This window comes from Platalea leucorodia, assembly GCF_965183815.1.
Source record: "Platalea leucorodia genome assembly, chromosome: W".
NCBI lineage: Eukaryota > Metazoa > Chordata > Aves > Pelecaniformes > Threskiornithidae > Platalea > Platalea leucorodia.
In genome coordinates, this window is record NC_138859.1 from 6,344,599 (window position 1) to 6,368,172 (window position 23,574).

Sequence of the window (23,574 nt, forward strand, 5' to 3'; positions counted from 1 at the left end):
GGACTGGCATCCTCCTGCCAACACAAAGCCCGATGCACCATCCCCTTCATGAAACAAGACTCCCCGAGAGCTGTGTTGCGATTTCAGGGACTGGGGAGCAGGGACGCACACTCTCCCTTCCTTCTCAGCCATGCAAACCTCCTCCCCATCCCAAAAATTCCCCTTGAAAGCATCAGCCCTGCACAGTCCCCTTCCCCATCAGCCCCCTCAGCAGCCTGGCTGCTCCCACAGCCCCAGCCACCTTCAGCTTCTCCAGCCCAGCAGTGGCTCCGGGGCGCGCGGAGGCCAAAATCGCCAATTCCACCTTTTCAGCCCCATTTTGCCACCAGCGGCAACGCCTTCACCCGGCAGAAAGGGAGAAAATTCAACAATGCGTTGAACTCATGATGCTAAAAACTACCGGAGCAACAGACCCCTGGGGCCACTAGTCTCCTCTGTCTCACATAGAAAAATAAGCCCAATTTGCTTTATATATATATATATATATGACTATATAAATATCTATATATATATATATAAATTGCAGAGGAAGCACTGCGCAGGACTATAGCGTGGTCTCACTGCCCATGTCCCGAGGTGGTTTTTCGGTGTCGGTGTCCTCGTAGTCCGACTCCATCTCTATCTTCACCTGGGGCACGGCGCAGATAGGGTTTCGGGAGTAGTTAAATGCAGGAGACGATGGGCACGAAATCTTCAGGTGAAGCGTAATACTGAGGAGGAGGAGGAGGAGACAGGGAAGTGAGCACCAGGGCATGGGTACCCACACCCCAAAACCACCCCAGCACCCCCAGCAAAGGGCTCCAGATGATGCTACCGCCAGTAAAAATTCATAAAAATATGATATTTTTGCCTTTAATATGGACAATCTGCAGAATTTGCAGCTGCAGGTGGAGAATAATCCCAAGCTTTCAGGATTCAGATGTACATCCCAGTCCTAAAAATCCCTGTGGCTGTTACCCAGAGGCATTTTTATTGCTATAAACCCTCTCGTGCCAGGCTTGGGATGCATCATCCCATGCAGCCGCGCTCCCAACAACCCGATAGTGAGCACCAGCAAACAAAAGCACCCAAAATACAGAGGGATGCTGCGAAAATATACTCAGATATTTCAGAAATGCCCGAGGATGATGGCAACTGGCTCGAGCAAGCGATGCTCAACCGGGAGCATCGACCAGTGACCCCAAAAATGTTTCCCACAGCAGGTGCGGGTCCCCTGGGGATGGGGGAGTGGGTGGGGGAGCCTGTTCAGTGTCGTCTACCTGCGATCCAGGTCTGAACCATTCGGGGAGGAATCAGAACGCAAAGCTCCAGGTGGAGGACCTCTTTCCTGGGGGGACACAGAGGTGAAACATTTCCCGGGTGAGGAAGGAGCCCCCCAAAAAACCATTCATCCCCTGCCTCTAACCTGCTACTGGGTCTAGCAGCCTCCAGACGGTGGGAGGAGGAGAAAAGCTCCCAAGAAATGTTGATTTTTGGGGTGATCAGAGAAAGAGAAAGGCCCCACCAGCCCCTGCTAGCAGCAGCTTGAGGACAATCAATGAATTATCATGTTAAAACTTGCTGGCATCATGATGCAACCTGGTGCCAACCTGGAATAAACTCCCCCAGATTTATTCTGAATTTTTTTTGGTCATGGCTGGCTTTGCACCAGCTCACATATGATGTTTCAGGCAGAAGGTTGAGCCAAATTGAACACATCTGCTTTTTTGCAGCCAGGATAACACCACCACAAGCTCTGCATCCCCCGCTTTTGGGGGCTCAAAACCTTCCCAAATATATATTTTTTTTTTTAAAAAGCTCCATCATCATCAGCTCGGGGGGAGACCCAGGAGAGTCCTGGCTTCCCAGCCACCTGGAATACAAAATTATTAGCAGCACTGAGCCTGCTGCATCCTCTCAAACCTGCTTTAAATACAGCAAACCCTCCTCCCCGCTTTGGCAGCTCGGATCCAGGCTGCGTCTTTTAGCGGGGTTAGTGCCATCGGTGGCCAAGCAGATCCCATTGCAGGGGGGTTAGGAAGCGGTAGGGAATACGAGAACCTCCTGAGCTCTTTACCTACGGCTGAGGCAATGGGGAGCCCCATTTCGGAGCTGCGATGGCAGGGGCTCCATGGGGATCTTAATGACTGAGGGAAGTGGGAACTGGGGAAGAAAGTGGGGAAATTTGGTGAAGGCAGCACCTGGGTGGACTCTGAGACCACCTGAAGCACCCAAAGGGACCCAAAACCTCCGGAGGTGGGTGCACAAAGAGGAGGAGGAGGCTTTGCCTTCCTCTTCCCAAATAAACTCTCAGCCCTTCTGCCCGGAGAAGGGTCTGCAGCAAGGGGTTGCATGGGTTGATGATGCTTTGCCACCGTATGATGGGTGCCATACACTTAGCCATGGGATTTTGGCTCTTTTCCCTAAGGATTTCATTTTTGCCATGATTTTCCAGCTGTCTGGACACTTCGAGCATCCCCTGGAACCTCCAGCTGGCCCCTAAGCATCACTTAAAGCCCCTCAATCATCTGGTCCTATATACACAGTGAAACCCCTCTATGAATCAAAGACCTTCATCCCAAACCCACCGACCTGGAGGTTTCGGTGGGACCTTTCCCTCCCCAGCCAGTCCAGGATGCCCCCACCGTCCATGGGAGGCCCCACGAGGCCCCACCCACCCCGCACCCACCTCCTCATCGTTGCTGCTATCTCCTTTGTTGCCTTTTTTCTTCTTCTTCTTGTCATCCTCCTTCTTCTTCTCCTTCTCGGGGATGATGTTGTCAATCCAGGCCAGGTCGTGTTGGGAGAAGACAAAATCCAGCAGCCGCCTCACCAGGATCAGGGCTAAAATCTAGGAGGGGAGAGATGCAAGAGTGGGATCTGCAAGAGCATCTCTCATCCCAAGACCTGGGGACCACCACGGGACCAAGCCAAAATTTCCTTAAATCTCAGAAAGTATCTTCTAAAACAAGGCTGCAATAGCAGCCCAGGGGATGGCCTTACCATGACGGGGAAGATGATGGCGGCCACGGTGGATTTGAGGATCCAGAGGACAGCCAGGCAGACAATCTGCACCAGCGTGAAGAGGTGGATGCGACGCAATGGCACGTGCCGGAGGAAGACGTAGTCAGGTTGGTGCTTGGCTGGCATGAGGAAGAGCTTGCAGCGGTCCCAAAACTGCGGTGGGACGAAGGTCGGTGTTAGCCCTTGGCTCCATTCCCCAGGCTCCCAGGCTGCCCAGATATACCCTCTTTTAGTCCCCAAAATGAGGAATTTGTGGCTTTTTGATGTTTCTCAGAGGGTTTTAGATATCTGCTGTCCCATGCAGCTGGAAATGTTGGATGCATGCAAATTTTGGGGTCAAAATCCCCCTTTTTGCCCTGGCGTAGGACCCCTTCATGGCCATTAAGGAGGAGGAAGAGGAGGAGGAGGAGCTCTTACCTGGATGCCGTTCAGCGATGCAACGCCCATGTACAGAAAGACGCCGTACAGCACCGGCATGGGGATGTACTGGGGACATGGAAAAAACATGGTGCTTACCCCAAGGAAGGTGGCAGCTCATTCCCAGGGATGGAGACCAATGCTGGGGGCCATGAAGGGGAAGAAATCCAGCTTTTTCTTCCCAAGTCCCCAGATATCTGCAGGGAGGGAGCAGGGATGGGGGAACAAGAATGTTTTACCTTCAGGATAGGGGCCAGGAAGACGGAAATCCCCGTCAGCACAAAGACGATGATGCCCGTCACTCTCTGCTCCCTGGAACGGTGAGAGAAGCAGGATGAGGCCGTGCTGGCTGCACACGCTGCTGCGTCTGGATTCCCCCACCCCACCCCGAGGAAGAGCACGGCCGAGCCTTCCTCACCTGACACCCAGGAATTGGGGCTGCTCCCCTGGGGCGCTGGTCTCTGTCTCCATCTTCAAGCTGTCGATGTGGGCGATGGAGATGACGGTGGCCGCCACGTACCAGGGCAGCCCCATGAAGGAGCAGACGGCCATGAGGATGCCCACCCAGAACAGGTCCAGGTGGTAGCCCGCTGCTTTCTGCAACACAGCACCCAGGAGGGTTGGGGGGGCAACATAGTTCATGAAGCTGTTCCTGTATTCAACCCAGAGCCCAGCAAGGCAGAGTTTCTCCCAGAACGCACCCTGCAACCCCCCAATGCACCCCCTGAAGCATCCCGCACTGCCATGGTGCACCCTGCATCGCCCTGAAGCACCCTGCATCACCTTGATGCATCCCACATAGCTATGGTGCACCCTGCATCACCGTGGTACACCCATCATTGCTGTGGTGCACCCCACATCACGCTGATGCATCCCACATTGCCATAGTGCACCCTGCATTGCCATGGTGCACCCAGCATCACCCTGAAGCACCCTGTATCACTGCAGAGCACCCTGCATTGCCCTGGTGCACCCCGCATCACCCCACATCATCCTGAAGCACCCCACATCACCCTGAAGCACCCCACTTTGCTGTGGTACACTCTGCATCACCCGCAGTGCACCCCACATCACACTGATGCATCCCACATTGCCATGGTGCACCCTGCATCCCCCTGAAGCACCCTGCATTGCTCTCATACACACTGCCTCACCCTGATGCACCTCACATTGCCACGCTGCACCCTGAATCCCCCACAGTGCACCCTGCATCACCTTGCTGCACCCTGCAGTGCTGCAGCGCACCCCGCATCACCCCGCTGCACCACGCTACCCACAGCATTGGGTGAATTTAACACCCCAGAGGCTTTGTCACCCCAAAAGTACAGCTTGCAAAGGAAAGGGCAAACCCCTGCTTTGCACAGTGTGCCGAGCTGGGGCGAACCCCCCTGTGCCTTGCAGCAGCACCCAATCTGCACCCCAAAAGTGGGTGCTCGCAGAGATGCAGGTGGTACCCAACGCGATGCTGTGCCTCCGAGCATGGGATGAGTCCCGGCTCACCCGCAGCTTGTGCTCCTTCCTGTTGACGATGACGGCCGTGATCTGCTGGTCCATGAAGATGAGGATGGTGACGAGGAGGGCGGGCAGGGCACTCGCCAGGTAAACCCACCATGGGTTCTTCCCGAAGGGAAACACGAACCACCCTCGGTCCACACGGGTGGGCTGGGGGGGAAGAGAGGGGGTTTGGACACTGCAGCCGAGCCTGGGCATGGGTCAGAGATGGGGAAAAAACCCAAACGCTGACATTTTGGGAAGCCCCACATCACCTCTGAACCCCATTTCCTCCAAGCATCATCCTATCCCACATCCATCCCTGAATCCCACCACCACGCATCGGTACCCAAACCACCCCCAGCACCCACATGCCTCAACCCCAAATTTTCCCCAGATGCTCATTGGGAGTCCCCATGTCACCGAGAGTGATACCCTGGATGGGGGGAAGAGAAATTTTTGGCAACGCTTCCAGAAAGGGATTTTATTGCTTTTTTTTTTTTTTTACCTTAAAATCAGTAGGCACTCGGAGCTTTGGGGTGTTGAGTCCAAAAAGCACATCCAGCCCCACAAACATTAGTATGGACATAAAGATAGAGAAATCGCTAATAAGTTTACGCAGCTGCCAGGAGCGAGAAAAGAGAAAAGGGGGGAAAAAACAACAAAAAAAGGAAGGAAAAAAGTCACATAATTAGAATATTCTCCCAGAAAAGACAAAGTATCTTTTAAGAAGGTGCCTGGACACTGCAGGAGCTGTGATTTTCCCCAAAAACTGGTGAGGAGCTGGAAAGAGAGCATGGGCGGAGAAGTAGGGGTCCTCCCCCAGTGCGGCCGAACCTTGATGATACTGGGGATATGGAGCTTAGGGGTGTCCAGTCCAAAACAGGCATCCACTCCGCAGAAGATCAGGATGGAGAAGACATTGGAAAAATCAGCAATGAAAGCCCTGACCTGGAGGCAAGATGAGGAAATGGAGGTGGAAAGGGCAATTAATGGGATGGAGAGGTTTGCTCCCACTTCGGCATCCTTCCCTGGGGCTTTCCAGCTCCGCTCACCCACAGGTAACACGGGTATAAACCACAAAATGCAGATTTTTTTTCCCCTTTGCATCACAAGGTGATAGGTTATTCAGCATGCAAGAGCCAAATCAGCGGCTAAAAGCTTGGGGAGGATTCTCCTAATCGCTACCAACATCTGGAAATATAGATTTATTTTCCTGGAGCTCTTTGCATCCAGCAAAGAGACCGACAGCTCCTGTTTTTCCTACCTTTTGGAAAAGAGGAGGGTAAAACCCAGTGCTTTCCTTACCTTGGTGGGGAAATAGCGGCTGAATTTGAATTTTTTCAGGGTCAAGGTCATGGAGTAGGTCCCAAAGAAGAGGATGAAGGACATAAGGGCCAGGTCAGGCACGAATTTACAGGATTTCCCCACTAAGCTGCCGCCGTATTTGAGACACTCCTTCTTACTCAGCTGAGTCCAGTCCAGAGCTGTTAGGTTAATAGCATTGTACTGGGGAGAACCCCCCCCCAAAAAAGCAAAATTAGCTTTTTAACAATTGCAGCATGCAGGAAAAAGGGTATTTCCTGGCCAAAAAAAAGCAAAATTAGCAATTTAAGTAATTGCAGCATGCAAGCAAAGGGGTATTTCCCAGGGCTGCTGCCACCGGGAGCCCCATAACCATGGGAAAACCCTGGAGCTGCTATTAATTTGGGCAAAAAAGTGTGGATTTGGTGCCACTGAGCCCAACCATGAACACATATCAATGCAAATCCCGCGTTTCCCTCACTCAGAACTGGTGCACATCGCTCCCTGGATGCAAAAGTCCCTGGGATTTGCCCTCCCTTGTTCCAAATTTCCCATCAGGATGAGCAAACCATACTTACCAGAGAAACGTTAGTGGTGGTTGGTGCCACTGGAGCTAAAGCATCGAACAAGGTCGCGTTGGCTGTGGGAAAGGAGTTTGTTATTGAGGTTTTTGGCTAATATCCAGGTTTTGGTATTAAAAGCAGCCGGGCTTCACCCGGAGAGGCACAGCTGAGCCCGACCAGCGTAAAAGCAAACGTGGGGTCGAGCACCCCCCTTAAGGGCTCTACATAAACCCTTTTATCAGAGCAGAAAGAAAAGTAAAATACACGGAAAAAAATAACAACAAAACCCCCACGGGGGAAGAGTATCAAATATTAAAATAGTTTTAATATTTAGAAGGCGATACTCACTTGAGATTGAAATCAGCCCAAATTGATGTGTGCAGCAGAGACAAATATGGTACTAATCAATTATAATAATCAAAAATCAGAACTAATAAAAAAAAAAGATTAAAAAAAGGATGTAGGGGGGAATAAACATAATTTCTCAATATCTAGAGGAATGGTAAATCCAACGTGGACACCGCTGCCTTGGGTGCCCAGGGCAGCAAGGGCGAGGAATGGGGCTGGGTTGCAAAGAGGCTTAAGGTTTTTGGGGTGCAAATGCCTCTTGGCTGCCCAGGGTTTGCTTGGGAAAGGGGCTTGGAAAAGGGGGAGACCTCCCTGGAGACTAAAGTCTTCGCCTTCTTCCTGCATTAAGCTGCAGCGGCAGGTGCTGCCGGGCAAATGCCTGCACACGCAGGTGGATGGAGGTGGTCATGGTCCCATTCAGGATATTTCAGCTCCCCAGGGATTGCGTTGGGCATCAGGCTTCGCTTTCCTGCAGGTCAAATTTGGGAGGGTTTTGGTTTGGAAAGGATTGCGTCGTCTGCGGGTGCTCCCCACTACACGCAGGGCTTTCAAAATCCAATGGGATCAGATCACTCAGCAGGTGGTTGATAAACACAAATCGAGGAAAAATACAAAATTAAACCCAATAAATGTTATTTCCTTTGCAGCAGGTAAGATCTCTTCTTGCAACGACAGACTTATTAGGAACACGTTTGCATGGCAGGTCTTGGATGCTTGTATTTCTGGGGAGAGCTTCACCATCACACCTCTCTGCCTCCTCTATCTGCAGCTGATACTCCCCAAAATTGTTAGCATTTAGACTTTTTAAATATATTCAGCTCATCTGAGAGCAGGCGGTCACTGGCATTAGCCCAAACTGAAGATCTCCGCTCCCTTCCAGGTGGCTGCGGGAGCATCTGAGCTGCACGATTCGGACTAGGGATCATCGGGTACATCTATCCAAGAGCAAAACCAGGGGAGCCATCAAAAGACCGTCTGCTCAGAGCCTGATGGCCTCTCCTTTTTGAAAAGGACTAAGAAAGAGGAGGAAAAAAAAAACCAAAAAACAAGGAGGTTTCCACACCCAACCGGGACATCCTGGAGTGTCCTGGACACCAGAGAGGACAAAACCCCTCCGGTGTATTTTCTAGAGAAGAAGTTTCCATCGGCAGCAGGCTGGAATTAATAATCTAAAATGTCTTTTTTTTCCCCCATATTTCCTTTTTATCCATCCAGGTCTGGCTGCTGAGGCTAAGGCCCCGGCTCTCCAGCACTGTTCACCATGTCCTGGCAAGCACCGACGTGCTCATCCATGGGGGACAAGGCTGTACTTCCATCTTGCCCAAAATCACCCTCAGAGGAGGAGGACGAGGTCTCTCCACCCCACGCTGACTGGGTAGCTGTCTCCTTCCATGTCCTCAGCCAATGATCCAGCGGCATTTATCCATGGCGGGACCCCCCCATCCCCTTCATCTTCCCCATCCAGCGCCAAAAAAGATGTGTACTCACCTGGGTCGGGAGCGATGCACTCGCACTTGTACATGGTCACATAGTCCGGCTTGAAGTCTGAATTGATGGGGTAGTACTTAAAAGCTCCAATCATCTTTTTGATGGCGTCATAGATGAAGATGAAGCTGATGAGGGTGGAGAAGCCTTCCTCCGTGAAGCGGGTGATGTACTTTATAATGAAGCTGGCGTCGGTGGCCACCAGGATAAGGCACTGTAGGGCAGAGTGCAAGCCGATCCAGAGGCGAAACTCCATGTAGTCGATGCCGTTGCCTCTGAAAGCAGGGAAAAGGTGAGAGCAGTCCCATGAGAGCACACCGTGGGCTGGAGGACAGCTCCCACCCTGGTATGGATGGGTCTTGGTTCCCCCAGCACCTACTTGCTGAAGTCGAAGAGCAGCTTCTCAAAGATTAGGATGGGGCCGGTGCTGCTGAGGATGATGAGTGGCTGCCCGGCGAAGAGGCAAAACATGGAGCCTGCCATCGCTGTGCCAAGGAAGCTCTCCATGACGCCCTGGGGATGGATCAAATCCAGTGTTATGGTGATGCTGTGCCACACCCTGGACGGAGATGGGAATTAAGGACCTCTGCTTGGACCCATATAGGATGGTTGGGACCATGTGCCCTTGCTCCTGGCATTGCCATTGAGATGGGTTTTCCCATCCTGCAGGTATTTCAGGACTGCCAGTGCTGCTTGGCAATGAATCTCCATCCTCAGCATTAAAGCTTGGCATGGTACAAGGGGGGTTAAAACCCATCCCGTCCCATCCCATCCCTGCTTGCTGTCCCCAAGCCAAAGTGACCCCCCTCCTTGGACTCAACCTGGTAGTTGTCCGTAGCGTCCCCAAGCAAGCCCCCGAACGTGATGGCGTTGGTGATGCAGCCCAGGTAGATGAACAAGATGGCAGAGATGGACTGGATATGAAAGCCTTCATAGAAGTCACTCGGGAACCAGGGCAGCTTCCTCTTGATATCCAAATAGAGGCCACCGCAAAACCTGGGGAGACACCACCAAAGCCCAGATGCATGTGCCTTCCAACAGAATAGATACGGTGCTGCGCAAAAGCCTGTGCCCAAAAGGATTTCACCCCTCCGTGCCCCAGGAGACCACGGGGTGAGCCAGCAGGAGATGCCAGTAGGTGCTGGCACCTTCCGAAGTTTTTTGGTTGGTGGGGTGGTTGCTCACCTGCCAGTCCATGCGAGCTCTTCCCCGATTTCATGAACTTCGGGCATCTCGCCATCGTCACTGCCTCCTCCACCGCCCCTGGCGCCTGCCCCACCGGCCGTGCCGTTCATCTGCCCCACTTCGTTCAGTGAGAAAACTGATTTCCTGCGGGAGAGAGTCACTGGCATTGGTCACAGCGCCTGCCCTACCAAGCTGGTCCTGATGCAGGGACCACGACCAAGGCCATGGTGTAGCTCTCCACCCGCACTAGAGCTTGGGTTTTGGGGCGAATTTGGAAAGATCAAGAGCTGGATTTGCTCAACCCAGTGGGGTAATGCAGATTTTGCAGAGTGGAAATGGCTCTGAGCTGATCTGGGGGCAAAAACTGCTGAAAAAGCAGCATTTCTGGAAAATTTGCAGAGATTATTTCTAGGGATGAAGGCAAGCAAAGCTGCTGTCCTCCTCCAGCATCTCCAAAACAGAAGAGATGGGGATGGCCACAGTGCTGGGACCAGCCCTACATCTCCCACCTACCTCTTATCAGCCGAGGGCACTTTTTTGGGTGGCTCAATCCTAATGTTGGGGTCCCACTCGCCGGGTGGCAGGACAATGACTTCATCCAGAAACTCATCTATGCCAGCGATCAGGTCTTCTCTGTCCCGGGCTTTGTAGGCAACATTGCTGAAGAGCTGGGGGTCAAGAGAGGAGAGGTGTCAGCCTGGAAATGGAGTCCAGCACGCACATGTCCCACATCGTTATGGGATTTTAAAGCTCATTCATTTGGGTGATAGGATGAAAATTGCTTTTTTTCCTTGGCTCTGAACAAGGGGGTTCCCAGCGAGGGCCAGGCATTGCATCTACTCACATCATCCACCATGAGGGTCGCAATGGCTCTGCCAATCTCGTTGTAGGATTTGGCTTTTCCCGTGGGACCAAGGAGAATAAAGAGGAACCTGGGAAGGGAAAGGCGCTGTGTTGGAAACCTCGGACCACCGGCATCCACGTCGTGAGACCACTCGGTGCTTCGGACTCGAAGGAATTGCACTCACCTGGTGGGGACAGGCACCTCTGTCACCCCTCCCAGCATTGTCGCTTGGAGGAGCCGCACAAAAGCCACGAAGGGCTTCTCCAGGAACTCCACTTCTCCCACCAGCACGTTGGAGGCCTCTGCATCCTTGGGGATCTTCTTGATGAACTTGTTCTTCAGCTGTTGAAAAGACAAGGGTGGGGAAGGAAGCAGTTGCCGAAATTTGGCTTTTCCCCCCCTCTTTTCCACACCCTGAACGCAAAAGCTGAAGCTGCAGGTTCAAACCTCTTCATCTCTGATGGTCCCAGGACTCCTGGAGGTGGGGATTCAAGAGCCATATCCAAGAATAAACCAGCAAGAATTCATAAAGCTGAATTTCTTCGTTACACAAAACCATCACTAAGCCCGAGATTAACTTGAAACCACATGCTTGGGGCTCCCTAATACAACGTGCAACTGGGCGGTTTGCAAAAGGTGCTTTGCTGCACTGGGGTCTACTCAAGGAAAACCTTGTGCAATCCTCCTGCAGAAAATCTGAGCCAAAAAATACAGATCCTGGAGCAAGCCAGCATGCATTTTTGCAAGTCTATTTGCAGCCCTGCAGCCCTGGGCTCCCCAAGACCCTATATAATGCAGAAACACCTCTTGGCGCCATGCATGAGGGATGTTTTTGTAGCTCATTTTCCCCCAGTCTCATCCTCGGAGCAGGAACAAATAATGGAAGTAGGAAACCTCGTTCATGGATTTATTCCCCAGGTCTCTTCTCCCCTGCAGCTCTTTCATTATTAGTCTAAAAGGGTTCAATACCAACCCAGGCAGGGTGTTATTATAATCTATATGCCAGCATGAGGGGAGGCATGTGAGCCAGGCAGCAAGCTCTCCCCTTTCTAATCTTTTAAACCCAAATGGAAAAAAATAATAATAAAGCAACTTCTCCAATGCAGCTTGGAATAAGCAAGAGCAGGAGTTAACAGTGACCACTAAGCTTCGTGTAACACTTAAAAAGTCCCTTTGTAGTGGGCCTAATAGGGCGATTAAACCTAAATGCTTTGCATATTTTGGGATTAACCCTCTGCACACCACTGCTGGAGGCTGATATTTGGGGTTCGTTAGTGGGCAGTTGGCTTGCTTTATTGCAGCTCTAATTTAGGAAGGTGCCCTGGAAACCTTCTGCCTCCCTGATATCGTGGCATCCCTGTCCCATGGCTCCCATGAATTTCCATCCTTCACTTCCCCCTAAATTGCTTCACCCCAGGTAAGTCCAGCAAGGACATCCCTGGGGAAAAGCAAGCTGTTATATTGTACTGACCCCTACAAACCCGCATTGCGTTTAGTTTTCCTTTAGGTTTATGCTGAAATCACACACAAACAGAAACAAAGCAAAGCCCATATAATGCATCAACCGTTCCCAGCTAAATAGCCTTGATGCCAGGCTGGGACGGGACATCCAGAAAAAGAACGGCACAAAACCCTGCTGATCCATCGCGTTGCCAAGCAGAGATCTGCCCACCAACTACCCGAGCAGCCGGACCTCCTTCCCAGCTCTCCCGTGCAAAGCAAACCAGAGGGGGAAAAGCCCCAGATGGACTCTCCGCTGAGCTTTGCTTTAAGAAACCCACGTCCACCATGGTGCAAATGGAGGGAAAAATAGAACCTGCCTCTGTATTTACAGACCGTTATCTTGAGAGCTGTATTCACGTTTGCAGACCCAAGTACTTGGTTGGGATTTACCCCCTGCAACCTGCCCTTACCCAGCCACGCAAAGGCTCTTTTAGGATCCCTGCAGTCTTCCAAGCACCTTTCCTTTCCTACCTAAAGATTTTAAGGAATTTTTTTCTCCACCCTAAGGATCTCAAGCTACATCAGCATCCTCGCATGTTCCTAATTCTGCGTTCAACTTGCAAGCACAGGTATTATTTCTGGGACAGCTTCCCCATGAGTTAGCAGGGATCAATATGTGTATTAATTTCCCTAATTAGGAATTTGTGTGGTTATCGACCAAGCAAAGCCGCACAAGGCTCACATGGACCTTAACAACCACAGAGCCCCTGCCCCATCGTGGGTCATGTCAGAGATGCTCCCCGCAGCATCACACTAATGATTTTGGGGACAATTACCTGGTCGGTGCTCGGCGTATCCGAGATGTCATTCATGCTTCGACTCTGCGTGTGACCTGATGGGGATAAGAGAGAAGGTGAGTACTGCATCCAGCTCTGGGGTCCTCAGCACAGGAAGGACATGGACCTGTTGGAGAGGGTCCAGAGGAGGCCACAAAAATGATCAGAGGGCTGGAGCACCTCTGCTATGAGGAAAGGCTGAAAGAGCTGGGGTTGTTCAGCCTGGAGAAGAGAAGGCTGCGGGGAGACCTGACTGCAGCCTTTCAGTATTTAAAGGAGGCTTATACTAAAGATGGGGACAGACTTTTTAGCAGGCCCAATAGCAATAGGACAAGGGGTAATGGTTTTAAACTAAAAGAGGGTAGATTCAGACTGGATATAAGGAAGAAATTTTTTACAATGAGGGTAGTGAAACACTGGAACGGGTTGCCCAGAGAGGTGGTAGATGCCCCATCCTTGGAAACATTCAAGGCCAGGCTGGATGGGGCTCTGAGCAACCTGATCTGGTTGTAGATGTCCCTGCCAATTGCAGGGGGGTTGGACTGGATGGCCTTTAAAGGTCCCTTCCATCCCAAAGCATTCTATGAGTCTATGTTTCTATGAAAACTATCCCATGATGCACAGCCCAATTTCAGCCCCACGTGCAAGGAGAAAACATGGTGGGAGGACTTCAGCGCAAAGAAAAAAAACATTATTATAGCTGAGCTTGCAAACTAGGTGCAATAAGATGAAACCCCAAGAATATGAGTTTTTCTGATATCAGTCACCCTGTGGTTACACAAACCACACCTCATTTATGGCTGTGGTGGGATACCTTTGTAATTGCAATCGCCTGCTCTCATATTGCAACTTGATTTCCCCCCCCCCCGCTTCTTTTAGGACTCTTTCAGCCTCCCGGCTGCCCTCCCTGGCTTACACAGGCGGCCGTAGCTCGTGCTCTGCCGCATCCACAGGTCCTCAGTGGAGCGGTGGAAGGCGGTGCCGGTGACTGGGCTCCGGACGGGGCTGCGGGCTGGGGGAAAGGAGCCATTAGAGGAGATGCAGGTGCCATGGGGAACCGTTGGGTGATGCTGAAGGTGAGAGGCCGGGCTGAAAATCAGCTGCTCAGCACAGACATGACCCTTCCAGCGCTGATACACCAGCAATTTGCTTTTCCCTCCCACTCTCATTTGCACTTTTATCCTACCCATAATAATTTTCCCATTAGCAAAGAATAAATTGCCTTAATCCAAGTCTCCCTGCTGCAGAGGCTTCATGCAAGGAGCCTGCACCACCCCACACCCCACCAATGCTCTCTTCGAGGCTATAAATGGGTTTTGAAGTGCAATTTCTGTTACTTAGGAAGACCCAACACTTTATTTGGCTTTTTAATCTCCTAATTCTCCAAAGAAACCTACACTTGAAATTTGCCGTGAACTTCACACTTCAAAATATTTACATTGGCCACCACCAAGTTTCACGTGAATGTTTCCCCTCCCCAAACTGGTGACGAGTCCCATTTTTCATCTCAGATGTTTAAACTGAATTACTTAGCTATAAAGACTTCCCTTTTACCCCACGCATTTTCTGTGTTAAGCCCAGCATTTTCTCAGAAATCCTCCTGAATTCCCAAAACTGTGTTTTCCTTGGGAAAAGACATCTCGACCAGTTTTGTTGAGCTACTCTGCATCTCTCTGAAACACCAGCTGTAACCACAGCATCTATCCTCATCTTTTTTTGTTAAATCCACTAAAAACAACGATGAAATTCCCACTGGGCATGATTATTTTGAATGTGCCGGAGGTATTTATTCCAATATCACAGAGTTGCCATTGGCACAAGAAATGCGAGGGACCCCTCTGCTCCTGCCAATGACCATCTTTTCCTTGGTGTCCCTATTTGCAAACTCAAAGCGATGCCATCATCTCAGAAAGGAACTAGAAACACAAAAGATGCCCCTATTTTTCCTATCTACAGGGAGTAACCACAACATTTCCAAGTCATGCTCTGTTTTGAAGGCTTCTAGGCAAATGTTAGCTCAAACATCTAGTCCTCTGACACAGGTGATGGCTGCTTTGAAACCTGGGGATGCCCAGGGAGTGGGAATATTGCTTATTGATGGCCTCTTCCATGTGCACTTTGAGCTTGGGCACTGCTGTTTCTGTCTACCCAGGGAGCAGCTGAAGCCCAGCAAATCCCGGGCTCCACCAAATGACCTCTGTTTAAACCTAATTAAATAATCCAGCATGAAAACAAACAAATCCCCTTTTATAGTGGCTCAAAAATAGGCAGGTTCAACCATGGAGCAGACTGGATTTGTCTGTAGGCTGCTCTGCCAGAAAGCCCCTTGGCCAAGTGACTGCCAATGCTGTTGTCCATCACACAATGTCGTTGTCCATCTCAGCAGACATCTCCTTGGCTTCTGGCTCCTGATGACCCCCCACCCTTAAAGCCACCAGTGGCAGAGCTTTTGGGGTCTTTCTCAATGCAGTAAATAGTTGGGTGCCACAAATGGCTGGGTTTCCCCCTTTCCTTCCCCTGAGATCTTCCTCCCCCCAGGCTAGCTCACCGAAGACTCAAGGATGCAACCAGGCACAAGTTGGACCCCAAGGACTCACTTGTGTTGGAGGAGACAGACTTTCCGATGTCGACCAAAGACCGGTGGATTGGCTTCTTGGTTTGGTGACGGTGCTTCCTGAGGAGCACGTAGCTTATCTTCTCCCGCAGCTCCAGCTTGAGCAGACCGTCCTCAATCTGCTTCTCAATGACATTGTCTGCAAGCATCAAACGAGGGAGGTGTGTGGGTTACCCCACTGCAAACCCTCCCAGAAAGCTCAAGACAACAACACTTATTGAACCAAGTTGATGGCTCTCAACTCCTGTCTTTGCTTATTCCCATGCAAGTTGGTTTATATTTGCATGTAGCAAGTAAATGCATTTAAATCTGTTCCCAGAACTTTAGGACATGGGGAAAAATCCATCTGAAACCACTGGTACCCGCCAGCTCCTACCTATAATTTGGGGCAAAGAGTAGCCATCTAAGTCCAGAAGCACCGTTCCCATCTGTAGACATGTCCGTAGCTCAAACAGGCTGTGCAAAGACAACGTGGACACATGGGGCTTGCTCCACCTCTCCCCGCCTTCCTCCACCTTTTCTTCAAACTTTATCCACCTGAAACGACAGTGGCAGCCATGGGGACAGGCATGGAGAAGGGACGATGTATGAGAAGAGAATAAGATAATTGCTTTTCCTGTGGCGTTTCCCTTCTGCAGGAGGCTTTGCAAGCCTGAATTAATTAATCCTGCAAAGTTTTTGCTTGTTATTCAGGATGGGAATGGAGAAATCAAGTAACATTATTAGACGAAGTGCTGCTTGCATGGTTGCAGAGCGGAGCAAAACCTCTCGGCTCCACCACTGAACTCAACCCTGCAGATTTCACCCTCCTCAAATTGCTCCTGCGAGATTTGGGAGGTTTTCCCATGGAGCTGACCTTGCCTCAGCCGGGATCTGCACCCGCATGGACCAGCCGTGCACGCAGGAAAGCAAAAACCCAGGGCATTGCAAATGTCTTCTTAATTCCTTAGCAATGCTCAGACTTCAACCTGGGCGCTTCATTCCCATGGTGGGAGATGAGAGGTTTTGCAAGCCCTTGGAAATCAGCCCTTCCACCTCCTTATTTTTCCTTAATTTTACAAACCAAAAACTTCAGAGCAAATTTGGGAATGGTGACTCATTTCTCCCAGCTCCCCAGGAACGGGATTTGGGCTCTGGGGAGGACAGATGGCTCTTGGCAAGATGTCTATTTGGGGAAGAAAGCTGCTTTTCCTTTACAGGAGGTTTGCAGGCTCTGTGGATTAGCCTTCACAGGGCTTAACCTTACAACTTTTAACTGGTACAACTGGGATTTGGGCTCCTGCTGCTGCAGAGGGCACAGACAGAAAGGATGTAGGAGGAGAAGGGTTTTTGGAAATAGCTGATGGCTCCCAAACACTGCAGGGGAAGGGTGGGGAGAGCCTGGGATTGTTTCAGCTGCAGGGGGGTGCATTAAAATGCTGCTGCAAAGAGAAAATCCTGGGTGTCCCTATTAAAAAAGCCCCAAAATATTATCTGGGAGTGCCAGGAATGGTCTGTGTTGGGGACAAAACCCCAGAGCAACCCAAAATATAAAATTTGGCCCTAGTGCCCATCACTCCAAAGCTCCCCACCCTGATTTCTTTGCAGAAACCCTTTCTCCAGTCCTTCAAACAACGCTGCTTTTATTGAGAGGAAATTCAAGCTTCCCGCCGTAGCACCCGCTAAGCCCCACCGGTGCTCGCCCAAAGCTGATTAGGTCGCTTTTAATTTCTTTTTTGCCCCATTTTCCTGCCGAAAGTGGGTTAGCGTGCACACGGGGCGGCAGCTTGGAGTGGTGTGCGGGACTTGAGGCACGTTTCCAGCAGCGCCTTTGCCCCGGGACTGGCATCCTGTGATGCTTTCACTAAGGCTACAGCAAAACCCCATCTCCCTGCTGTGCTCAGCTTCTTTATTTCCATTTATTTCCATTTATTGTGGATTTAGCTGCAGGTAGCGCTGCTCCCACCAAGGAGCTGCTCTCCTGTGGCTAAAGAGGCTGAACCGCTCCTCGCTGGAGAGCGGAAATCTGGGACTTGAGAAACCTCCGTCCTCCCAGGGGGAATTTGGAAACTTCCATCTCAGGCTCTCCCTGATGAAAATCCCAACACAAGTGTTGATTTTTTGCCTTCCGAGCTTTTTGGGGAGCGGGGAGGGATGAGTAGATACAGACCTATGCAAAATTGGGGAGGGGGACACAGAAATAAAGGATTTTAGCAACAGCATCCCTGCGCTGCTGTGTTTTGAGCAGGGATGGCAATCAGGAGGATGCTTCAGAGCTTTCCAAATTTTTGGTGATGCCAATAACCAGCCTAAGAGATGGGATGAGCACCTGCAGGGCCTGATCCCGCTCTCTTCCCCATCCCTTGGGCGAACCTCCACACCCGGACTCGGAAATCCCGCATGTGCTACTGAAAGGAAAGGGCTTGGGATGCCATTGGCATCCCTAACTCCTTTCCCAACCCCCCCCCAAAAAAACCCCAACCCAACCTTACACAGCTGAGGCTAGGAAAAGAATATCCCACTTGGATTTGAGATTTTTCCCTTGGATAAACTCCTAATTCAATAAAGCGAACGCCACTTGCAACTCCTCTAATACTTTTATTAAAGATGTAGTGGGTGGGTTTTTATTATTATTGCTTGGGAGGTAGGAGAAGTTTAACTCTTGGCCTGGTCAGCAAAAGTGTGGGGGGAAAAACAGTCTTGGGACAACGTTCTTTATGTCACCTATTCCCATTTCCCAGCTCTCTGCTCTAATTCTCCAGTTTCCCAGCATGTTACCCTGTTTTTTCACAGCCCCCCAGCCCTTTCTGCAGGGCTTTGCTCTCATGCTGCAACTGGGAATGGGAAAAGCCCCAGCTCTGCGGTCGATCCAACCTGGGGAGATGTGGGAGAAAATGGGAAATCTTCCTCCCTTCCTCCTCCTCCTCCTCAGCAGGCTGCAGCCACCATGCAAAGACCCCGAAAACACCATGTTTTCTGCATTTCCCTAATTCAGGCATGGATTTTTTAACCTCATTAAAAATGATGCTCATTCCCTGAACCCGTTTCCACCTGGGGATATTTAAGGGGGGATCTTCACCTGACACATTTTTCAACCCAAAGCATCTCCCCCCCCTCACCTGGCCGACTCTTTCCACTCCATCTCCTCGCCGTTGTGCTGCAGTGTGTCCATCTCTGTGAAGAGTGTGGGGTTGGGAGGCTCATCGTCTTCCCCCAAGATGTAGCGGAGGCGTTCGGCAGCCGGTGACACTGCCGGGGGAGCAAAAAAAGAGGTTTACCATCGGCCAGAGATGAGATGATCCTGCATCATTCTCATATGGACAGCCCCGGGTGAGGAGGTAAAGAGGGATCTGTAGGGCTATTTAGGATCCTGGGGTAAAAAAAGGAGGTTTTGAGGAAAATGTTTAAGGTGAGACACATTGAGGAGTGGGGAAACTCTAAGTAATCCTGTCCCAAAATCCCTGTGCAAAGAGATGCGGGATGCTGGTAGAAAGGATGAGCGGAGGCTGTGTAGCAGCCAGGAGGGGAATATATAGGTCCGGGCTGGGAATTGAGGAATGCGGCCACCCAATATAGTCAAATTCCCCTTCTGGGAGCCCCGTTTCCATGGGGTATCCTACATTTTTCCCTACCATGGAGCCTGTTTTTGCCAGGTTAGAGCCGCCTGCCATCAGCAACCAAATCCCCATCCTTATGGTCACCAGCACTGTGCATCGGGATGCACAAGTGCTTGGCACACGTTTTCCCACTGGATCCCTGAGGGGAACATGTATCATTCAAGAGGAATAATACAAATTTACCATTTCTGCAGGAAAAATCCAGCTTCTTGCTGCAAATAACCTGCCAGGCTGGGGAGGGCACCTATTGCCTCCTGCTCCCCATGGTGTGTTTCAGGAAGGGGAGCGGCAACACGTCACCTGCCTGCAAACCTCCTGACTGATGGGAAAAGGGTTTTTCATCTTTGGTGCATTCCCCGCGGCCACGGGAGGGTGACAGACCTGCCCTCTCCTCTCAAAAAAAGGCCAGGCTAGGTTTTTCTCTTAACCCTCTCCATCTTTGCGTGCTTTCTTAGCAAAGCCTCATAATTTTGGCTGCAGGGAGGAATCAAACAGCTGGGTACAACCTGGATGTGGCACAGATGGGACCACTCCCCAGTTGCCCCATTATTCAAACAAGAGGTTAAAATCAGCCCTAAGCCAGGCTCTGTGAAAACGGTGTATTTTTAATAAAATCTTGGGTCTTATCCCTCTCCTAATACAGCAGGAGTTAATCCAGCTCAGAAAATATCGTTGTTAGCAGAATCCTCCTGTTCTCAAACCTGGGAATAAGAAAGTCAGGTAACAGGGTACCCAAAAAAGCAAGTAATTAAATTGCTGTATGCGAGCGGAGGAAAAGCTAGAAATATTGCCCTGTCCTCCAACCAAAGCAGACAAAACCCAGGTTGCGGCGGCTGTGAAAGAATAGGATGTCCCTTGCGCTCTAGACTGAGCCTGCTTAACCGCTTAAGCCCCTTAAGCCCCACCACCAGGACTAAAGCCCTGTTGTCAAGTCCTCCTTCCACTTCCATAAGCTTCATTATTATGATTATTAATATTCCTGTTAATTTTAGAGCTGGGCTACATGCCTGGAAAGCTTCAGGCTCTTTAAGCCTAAGAGCTGTTCGTGTAAGAGGGGATGAAATTGGTGCGATACTGGCAACCCCCCTTGGCCTCATGCCATCTGCTTTGCTCTGAAGGCCAAACTTTAAATTTCCTTCAAACCCCCAAATTCACTGTAAACGCAATGATCCGGATGGCAGCAAAGGGAGTTTGCTGGAAATACCCATCTTGGGCGGGATCTCCAGATGCATTTGTAAAAAAAGGGGGATTTACAATTTTGCAGGAGGAGGGGCAGAGGGGTTAGAGCTTTGCAAATCCTCAACTTGGTAGTTGCTGCTCCCAAATCTGCCCAAATTCCCCCCTGCTGTGTGCTTAAGAACGGGTCCCTCCTGCTTCGGCCTGCCAGAGGGTTCCCCCAGCGACTCGTTTCGGGATGTTGGGGCTGTGGCACACTTTAACCACTGGAAACCATGAAAGATAAAGGAAATCTTGCACATAAAGAGTGTTTTGGGGTGGTTTTAGCTTTTTTCCCCATTCTCACCCAGTTTAAGGAATAAACCCATCTCTCGCCCTGCCATTCGCTGACCCAAACAAAAAGCCAGTTGCTAAAACAACAGCGCCGGGGCTTTGCCACGCAGCCAAAATTCATGGGGTTTATTCACCTGGAGGACCCTTTTGTGCCTGGGAAAGCACCCAGCCTGGCATCTGCTGACAACCCAGCTCTCGGTGATTTTTTTTTTTTCCTCCTGGAAATTTGATCCAGCACCTAAATTAATCTCAGGAAGCAGCAAGTATTCGCTTGGGAAGATATACTGAATAGCGGCATCTAGGGCTTGGCACCTCCGGGGAATGCAAGAGTAAAACTGCTGCAGTGACACTGGCCAAAACCCACAAAGCCATCCCAAAATCGGCACCTATTTCTTGCAGAAGACAGTTTAACGGGTGCCCAGAGCAGATCCGTACCTCCCTGAAGCAGCTTTTACGATGGGAAAACACTTGCAGCTGCAATTCCTGCTTTACACCCATCAAACCTCCACCAAACCAGCCACAGTGGATCCGAATTGAGCCCACAGCTACAGAATTAGCTCAGCATTAACGCTGGTGATAATATAGGATAATTTTACATACACAGGAGCTTATGTTTCCGTGGGTAATCAGACAGGAGGCACCAGTTGCACTGATTTGAGGGGCACAGAGCCCTTCACACCCCAACTTTGATCCAGCAGTAAAACCTCACCTAGCGATGCTCTTCCAAACCAAAAACCCTGCTCTGGCTTTAGGTACAATAAAAAAGGTGATGAAATGGGGGATGGGGGAACGTGGTGCCGCCTGGGGTTTGCAATCCAGCTGGGCAGCAGGACTAAGCCTTATTTAAGGCTCTGGCACATTAACCATCTGCCGTCATGGGCCTTCTGAATAGGCGACAGCCTTTCCCTGGGGTTTCATGGCTCATGGGATTAGATGCTACAGTCCTGTTCAAGAAACCCTCAGGTCTGGGAGACTTTTCTCCTTCCAAATATCATCTTTTCTGCTTCCCCGCTGCTGGGGAGCAGTGGAAGCTGATACAGTTCCCCCTGCCCCCGTTATATTTTTGGGGTGAGCTTTGGAGCTCGGTGCCCTGAGCGAGTGCTCAACCCAACCCCATGCAGGCTCCCAAGTTGCTTTTACAAGGAAAAAGCAAAGATGAAAAAAAATGGAGACTTTCTTCCCTTCCTACTCCCCCCACCGCTGACACCAAAGAGTGATGGAAATAACCTACCTGGAATCATTTCCATTTTTTCCCCCATTTCTTCCCAGCTAAACCAAACCTTCGCTGCACGGTACAAAAAAACCCCCCAAACTTCGTCCTTTATCCACTCAGGCTTGTTAAACTCCCAAGGCTTAAGGAGCAGATTATAGAGAATATAAAGCACTTTCCTCTCCCTTCAGCTCTCATGACGGGAAGTTACCAAATCAAACGGGATGCGTGTAGGAGAGGTGAGCGCTTTGGGTGGCAGCGGGATGGAGTGAGCGAGAAAGGGGAGGGAGGGAGAGGTGGGAGGACAGAAATCAAAGGTTTGGGGTTATTTTGTGGAGGGTTTTTTGTTTCCCACTCAGAGCAAGGTGGGAAAACCCCCTCCAAGCTCAGGGCAGAGATTTTTTGGGGGAAAAAACATCCAAATGAGGGAGATTTCCTGCAAGAAAGCAGGGCTGCTGCAGAGTTGAGCCTTTCTGGGGTGTTTTTCCTCCATAAAATGACTTTGCCCTCCCCCCAAAACCAGCCCAGTGTTATATCCCTGTGGCATTTACTGCCTGCAGAAAGGAAGAGATGTGGTCCTGCTTGCGCCGCCACTGAAGGCATATGAAGGAGCTGCGAGCAAAGCAAACAAAAAACCTCACCCCATACAAAAAAACCTGGAAAACTTTCCCCTCTGTAGGGAAAAGCAAAGTCGAGCCCCTGCCCGCTCTGCTGAGCCGTGACGTGGTCTGCTCAACATAAACACAAATGCAAATTTCTATAGGGGGGGTGGAAAAACTAAAAATCCCAAGAGATTAACAGCTACTTTGCTGTACAAAATGTTAATCTTTGCCAAGGAGATTTAATGAGACCGGGCAAAGCCCTGGGCAAAAGCCTGTCAGGAACAAGGTGTGATGCCTGGAGGATGTCTGCACTCCCAGGACCCTGCTGTACCCCGATTTCCTCGTTGGCAACCTCCCAAGGGCAAAGACAACCACTTTTTGGCCCACCCATCACCTAAGAAGCCTCAAATCCCATTTCACACTCTGTGCCCAGCTCTCAGAGACATCCACAGGGAAAAATAAACCTGGAGAGTGTTGGGAAAAGCAGTGCCAAATGCAAACACCGGACCAAGCAACATGGCTAGGTGCATGGGGGTGATTTAATCCTGGCTTAAATGATGCTGCAAAACCACTCCTGCTTTTTCAGAAAGCCTGAGGGCGACTCACTGGTCCTGCTGGCGTTGTCGTTGCCGCTCTCGTAGCAGCCGTGGCCACTGTCGTCGGTGTCGGAGCGATCCTGGCGCTTGTAGTGCCGCTCGCTCTCGCTTGTCCTGTCCTGGCTGGAGGCAGATCTTCGCCGACGCCGTTTCCTCCAGTAGCCCCGGGGCACCGGCACCCCGATGTAGATGGAGTGGTAATCTAGAGGAGGGGTGGGGAAAAAAGCTTTAGAGAGTAGATCTGGGTGTTTCTCACTTGGAGAAAAAAAAAAAAAAAAAAGCCAGGGAGCTATTTGCCCTTCTTCCCACCAGGCTTAAAGCACCCACAGGAGCTTTTCCCATGTCGTGCATGGGATGTGCTGAGCGCCAGGAGATCTGGTGCATCAGCCAGCAGGGAAGACCCCACTGCCATTTGGGGCATCCCCGAGGTTTTGCTCACCTTCCTTATCGTCGTATCTCCTCCTCGAGCTGCTGAGCCCCCTCTCGCTCATCCCATCCTCATCCTCCAGCATGGTCCTGCTGCTTGG

At 50.8% G+C, this 23,574-nt stretch overlaps 1 protein-coding gene across 1 annotated transcript; it reads right to left on the reverse strand.

Annotated features, from left to right (window-relative positions):
- Positions 1-544: 544 nt before the first annotated feature.
- LOC309601994 (electrogenic sodium bicarbonate cotransporter 4-like) lies at positions 545-23,538 on the reverse strand (the record flags this gene model as incomplete). The annotated part of the gene is made up of 25 exons (XM_082335264.1): positions 545-710; positions 1,260-1,327; positions 2,669-2,830; positions 2,983-3,156; positions 3,421-3,489; positions 3,660-3,732; positions 3,839-4,017; positions 4,921-5,082; positions 5,749-5,862; positions 6,220-6,420; positions 6,795-6,856; positions 8,616-8,887; positions 8,992-9,125; positions 9,434-9,608; positions 9,798-9,941; positions 10,311-10,465; positions 10,642-10,729; positions 10,826-10,983; positions 12,921-12,976; positions 13,837-13,932; positions 15,518-15,673; positions 15,911-16,071; positions 18,633-18,762; positions 23,058-23,249; positions 23,487-23,538. 25 exons carry the CDS (start codon positions 23,536-23,538, stop codon positions 545-547), a joined length of 3,399 nt encoding a protein of 1,132 aa, XP_082191390.1.
- Between the last annotated feature and the right edge of the window lie 36 nt (positions 23,539-23,574).